This window comes from Limulus polyphemus, unplaced genomic scaffold, assembly GCF_000517525.1.
Source record: "Limulus polyphemus unplaced genomic scaffold, Limulus_polyphemus-2.1.2 Scaffold6419, whole genome shotgun sequence".
NCBI classification, from domain to species: domain Eukaryota; kingdom Metazoa; phylum Arthropoda; class Merostomata; order Xiphosura; family Limulidae; genus Limulus; species Limulus polyphemus.
The window spans coordinates 41,729-48,296 of NW_013672029.1; the positions used below are offsets into that span (position 1 = coordinate 41,729).

Genomic DNA, 6,568 nt, shown 5'->3' on the forward strand with positions numbered 1-6,568 from the left:
ACCTATGACTTTACTCTCGTGTTGGGTCATATAAACCTGTGACTTTACTCTCGTGTTGGGTCATATAAACCTGTGACTTTACTCTCGTGTTGGGTCATATAAACTTGTGACTTTACTCTCGTGTTGGGTCATATAAACTTGTGACTTTACTCTCGTGGATAATTAATGTTTTCAGTCTTTGAAACCAGTTTTCAGAGCCAGGCTTTCGATAATTTCTCCCAAATATAGGAGGAAAACGTTTTAAAAATAATCCAAAACATCACATCCATATGAAAATCAACTCTGATATTCTGAATCGTGTAGTTACTCATATATCAAGAACCGACGCATTTACAATATAGAAGAGTTTATGAGGAACTACGACTAAAATAAACAGACGCGATAGTCTCTGACCTGAGCTGTTTCTAAAATGTTAACAAAACATGTTATTTTACAACTAGTTAAAAGCCCAGGATGCAAGACTTCTTGCTGTTAGTTTAGAATGAAAGCGTGTCAGCAGATCGCCATCCTATTAGCTAGCCTTATTGCAAGATAAATAATAATAAAAAGTGCACTCACAATAACAGCCAATCGCTACGCGTCTCCATTCACGCTAACACAACACGCTTCACAAGATAAATAATAATAAAAAGTGCACTCACAATAACAGCCAATCGCTACGCGTCTCCATTCACGCTAACACAACACGCTTCACAAATAACGTATAATCCTAATGAAAGTAAGATAACATTTGGAGTACGAACTAAACATGACTATTCCACAGCGTGGAAAGTGATGACGCATGCTCAGTAGTCGCCTTAAGTCTCCTAGTCTTATTCATATGTAAACAACTCCCAAACAGAATCGGTTCCTGATGTTAACTAAAACTGAAACGAGAGATATGAAAAATAAAACCGTAACACGTCAGATTTATGACACAAGGATCTTTATGTACTGACAAGTGTATTGATTGTGTATTTTTTTTTTCTAGGATTTTAAATGATGTAGTTATATATCAATTTAATCTAATCCATTAATATACTGGGGTCATTTATTCCTAACATTATCATTAAGATATTCTTAGCGTTCATTATTTGGATGTTGACAAGTATGATTTTTGAACAAACAATTAGGAAGAACCTGATTTGTAAATTTTAAGGAGAACAAATATCTTTCGGTGATTTTATTTTAATGTGGAATTTATAATGCTTATTTTTGCTGCTACAATGTTTGGCTTCTTGTCTAATTAATTGTAGAACGGTTTTTCAAAAATATTTAGATGACTGAATGGGTTCTAAACACTGGATTATGCTTTAAGTGTTGAATAGATGGCGTTTTGGACTCTTCTGTGATATCACATCATTATATCCTAGTCTCTTCTTTCTCCTCATCTATTTAATGTATGCATCCCCCCCCTCCAGTGGCACAGCGGAAAGTCCGAAGGCTTGTAACGCTAAAAACCGCGTTTCGATACCCGTGGTGGGCACCGATGAAAATAGACACTGCAGAGGCAAGAGGATCAGCCTAATTACCGTCAAAAGAACGTTTTTTTTAATCAATGTTTGTAAAACTTCTTCAAAAGTGGATATCATCTCTCATTCCCACTAGATACCATTGGCTCCTTAATATAATAAAGAGTGACCTTTCTCTAGTAAGCATTAGTTTTTCGAAATGGTAAGACTATTATTTATCAAGCCTATATGCATAAAGTTTCAGTCACCAATCAACAAGCTCTAGACAAAGATTCGTGAACATATCTACAGAAAGGTAAGAATAGTAATAAATAAACACAACTACTTAAACGTAGATCCTTTAAACTTTAGCAGACAAATCAACTTATAAAGCTAAACATGAAATTATTCTTCATTATTATTTAGAGATTTCAGGGTGCATAATTGTTATACAATATATTGGTTAAAGAAATGAAATACCAATAAGTGTTTTACATATAAAACATCAATAAATTCCAAAAGTATGTCTTGCAAATTATACATAAAAGCAAAAACTATAGTCAGTACGTTAAATGTGTACTAAATCAATACTTAAAAACAACATAATTGGCTAACTGTCTCATTCAATATTTATAAAATGTTCAGTCACTACTATTTTTGCCCCAAAATGTGGTCAGAACACCCCAGTTTCTTAGGATAATGGGACCATCCTGTCAGATTGAAACTGATTAAGAGACGTTGCACCAGGATAAAAACCTGTTTCTTTACTAAATTATTTTGGCCGAATGTGCTATATTTACGCCGTACTGGTAAGCCTAACGGTGTAGTTTGTAAAGGAGTCAATCAATATTTGTTGTGTTATTGCTATCATAATCAGCCCAATAACGCCGATAGTGGGGTAGATTGATCACTAGAGGGAAGGCAGCTAGTCAACACCACCCCTGGCCAACTCTTGGGCCACATATCATCAACTGTCACCTTGTAATGCCTCCACGGCTAAAAAGACGAGCATGTTTGCTGACAGGGATTCCAACCCGCGACCCACGACTGCGAGTCGAGCGCCCCCTAACCACCAGGCTATTCCAGGCCTTCACTAATGTCATTAATACTTTTTTTGAAACATATAATGGTTTAAAGCTCACCAGTCACTGATTAATTTTAAACAGATTTTTCTTCACGAACTTTAATTCCAATACATATTGAAAACGAAATAAAGATTACCTGAGTGGTGATTTCCCCTCCTTGTTCCATTGCGTATATTATACTCTCGGAGATCTTAACGTCCATGATGGTTAATAGCTTCTCAATATTATGGTCGGTTATCATTCCGGACACTATGAGCTCTAGTCCAGTTACAAATTCGTTCCAGGGATGGTCCATATCGGTAACTTGCGCGAGACAACCTCGAGCTACGTTTAAGCAATAGCCACTACATGGCTTAATTGCCGTCAACCCGCGACAATGAGCGCAATAGGTCATCCTGACCAGAGCCTTTTTGCACTCGGCCCCAAACACCTGGCGGTCAGTTGTATTAACGACCTCTAGACCGAGACTCAAGGCTTCCAAAAATGTTCGTACATCCTCAAAAGACTTAACCACCCGTAAAGAAAGGCTTTTAGGTCTCGCACCGAAAGGTTTGATATCCGGCTGTGCTTTACGCAAGCAGTTGGTGAACTCATCTCCAAAGTCAGCAAGGTTGTCATTAATTATGTGCCGATACACGTGAGGGAAAATAGATGTGAAGAACTCAGACAGTTGGATCTCGAGGTCAATGTTCTTTCCTTGAAGAAAGTCCTTTAAACCACTGTAAAGCTGACCCGTTATAGTCTGCACATCTGGTTCCATAATGTGATATATGTGAGTGAATAACGATTGAGTGTTGTTCTCTGCCCATCTGATCAGGTCAAGGAAGTAACCTGTATAGAGAAAACAGTGTATAGTAATCGCAGGTACCAAGCAGCTCGTCAGGAAAAATAATCATAACTAGGACTGTGCTTCAATAGTTATAATAGGATGTTAAAACAGTCCTTCAGCCAACTTTAGGCACGCCTGTCACCATCGAATCTGTTCTGGATCGGTACTTAGGTTTGCAACCTGGGAGGGTCAGGTGCTATTTAGAACTCTTTCCTCCCCCTTTGCTGTTTGTTAAAATACTGCCAAATGCTATTTAAAAACACACGTAAACAGGGCTAGAAAATGTATGATTTTAACACTGCTTATACTTCTCTTATTTATCAGGGCCAATGTCCACGAATGCAATACAATATTGGTCGATGTAAAACAGTTCATTGGTAATTTCAACACTTTTCACCAGATTGTCATACTAACGTGTGACTTTCGTTGTTATTTTGTTAGATATCCTTTTGCAAATGTCTTATGTTATTTTCATTAAAGTATACATCAAAAGAAAATGACATTAAAATGTAGAAATTGTAATGTTTTTTCTTTATTTTTTTATGTTTTAAACGAGATCTGAATGTTTTTTGTTGTTTTTTTAGCACACCTTAGGTTATCTTTGTACTACTCGAGTCCGTCCTTTTGCTGTACTTTAGGTCAGCGATCGCCTTCTGAATGTGAAAATGGACATTCTTTAACGATAATTAATCTTGTGTATATTTAATAAGAGCTTTATATGACTTTAGGTGTGATATAAATTTGAGATGATTTTTTCTATCGTAATTTCGTATTTTCAATCTGAACAGCACCTTATGCGACATTGAGAAAACGGTCAGGTCAGAGGTCCCTACGGTTCCTATTTTAACACAGATGACCAGAGGAAGGACACCCAGTCAGCAGCAGTCGCTACCCATGTGGCCACTCTTAAACGAATAGCTTAACACATATAATGTCCCACAGCGTATCCATCGGCATGTTAACTTGGACTTTCCGCAGCCCTGAATCCCAATCACTCGTCCCACCTCCAACTACTTTAGTAAACAGTCATTTTGAAAAGAATTTTGAGGACTCCTGGCTTTCCATCTAGCTTGTTTGTTCCTTGAATTTCGCCTAAAGATACACGAGGGCTATCTGTGCTAGCCGTCCCTGATTTAGCAGTGATAGATTAGAGGGAAAGCAGCTAGTGAACACCACCAACCGCCAACTCTTGGGATACACTTCACCAACGATCGTGGTGACGGGATTCGAACCCGCACATGCAGATTGCGAGTCAAGCGCCCTAACCACCATTGTCATCCAGTGTAAAAACATTGAAACGTGAATCACTTTACAGTATTTTAGACGTGAAAGGGAATACGTCAGCTCGCAATGGTTGACAAAATCCACAACAAGACCGGAGTCTCAAGTTACATGAACTCCCACGAGGTTGATGATAAGCAACCGACAAGTTGAGGAGTTAGCTAACAGAAACACACGCATTTGTAAAATTAAGGTATCCGTTACGTTCAATTTACCAACAGAGCGCTAAAGCTAAACAATTGAAGAGATCTTATTAAGTTGATTCAAAAGAAAATCTCTCTTGGATGGTGGGTCATAGAGACACACAGACCTTAGCTACAGTATCAGGAAAGACAAATACATGAGAGTAACCAGAACTAACTGACATCGAATACCTCTCTCGTGCACAGTGGTTATTTGTGTATAAGTGGAGTTGGTTTTCTTCCTTGTTTCCCACTCAAATACACAAATAAGCTCACAAGTCAAACACCTTAAAACATCCCCATTTTAAGCCACTTTCAACAAAATTCCAATTCATTATTCTCGTTGATACATAGTCAAATACTAGAAAGATTTGGTTAGGTTTTTAGAATATTTGTACTAAGGACTATATGTTTCTAATCTTGAAGAGACAGATAGATTAGAATGAAGACTGTTATTTTCTGACCAAATAGCGGGATTTGACCATTACTTTTATAGCGAGCCTAAGGCCCCAAGGAGCACGTTTTTATCATATAAAGATTTTTTGGGGGCGACATTTGACCAATTACGACATTCCCCGGGCAATCATGAGTTTATATTATATTAATTATTTTATTTCTGATTGCTAATGATTTTCTCTCGGGTTCTCCGGATTTGGTGATTACTATTATTCCCTAAGAGACTGGTAAAAACTACGACACGCCCGAGGGGGTACCGCATATGAATTTGTGGTGAGATACTCCAGAGTATAACGGTGCTCCAGTGTATGGCGTAACTGGTCATCTCTTACTATCCATTTGGCTAGACTGACAAGGGTTGACGCAGCTCCAAATTGCAGTTTGCCAGTGATATCGTCATAGACCTTATTACCTAGCGTGTGACTTTCGTTGTTATTTTGTTAGATATCTTTTTGCAAAAGTCTTATGTTATTTTCATTAAAGTATTCATCAAAAGAAAATGACATTAAAATGTAGAAATTGTAATGTTTTTTCTTTATTTTTTTATGTTTTAAACGAGATCTGAAATAGTACTATAAGACTTTAAATAGGAATTACGTGTGCTTTAAAGAATAAAAGTAGATAAGTTACATTATTTACAAGTATTAGTAGTGTCAACGTATAGAGAAAAACACGTGTCATTAATTTCTTGGGGCTATCTGACTGTGGAATTAACCCTTTAGGCGTGTACTTTTTTCAGTCCCATCGTGCCCAAAATCATCATCGGCTAGTTCACAGCCAGAATCATCGTCAGCTTGCACAAGTTCAATTGTCTCTTCAAGTGTGAAAACACGGGAGTGATTTGATGCCATTTTGTGTCCATTTTCTCATAAAAATTAAACAATTTCCAACTGCAAATATTACCGATGTTTTGAATAGCAACATGCGCCATGTTGGATAGGAATCGGCGGCTGAGGATCGTCATCTGTACAAGTTAGGCTTTGTCTATTGATTTTGTGCGTCCGTTTCGCATTTCTGGCGGGAACCATTCAAGCATTCAATTATGCAGACACTTTTTACTCGCCAGTTAAAAAAGCAAATAAAACAAATTAAAGAAATACAGAAAAATAAGAAGGCAACTACAGAATAACTCCTAACACAAACCAACAATCACACTTACTAAACAGCCCTTTAAAAGCAGCCAAAACCACTTTTACAAAATTTATCCAAGAGTACCAAAATCCATAAAACCAGGTAGCCAAGAAACACTTTACATTAATAATCCCACACGTTATAAGAACGATTCTGAATTCTTTACTTACTTAT

General features: G+C 37.3%; 1 protein-coding gene across 2 annotated transcripts in view; it reads right to left on the reverse strand.

Annotated features, from left to right (window-relative positions):
• The window catches only part of LOC106473702 (glypican-5-like), a 23,930-nt gene extending 20,445 nt beyond the window's left edge, over nt 1–3,485 (reverse strand). For both annotated transcript variants that reach the window (XM_022402107.1, XM_013934379.2), the window contains exon 1: nt 2,652–3,485. In XM_022402107.1, the coding sequence (XP_022257815.1) occupies nt 2,652–3,275 (624 nt within the window). In that variant the 5' untranslated portion in view covers nt 3,276–3,485. The remainder of the gene's footprint in view (nt 1–2,651) is intronic.
• Nucleotides 3,486–6,568: the final 3,083 nt, after the last annotated feature.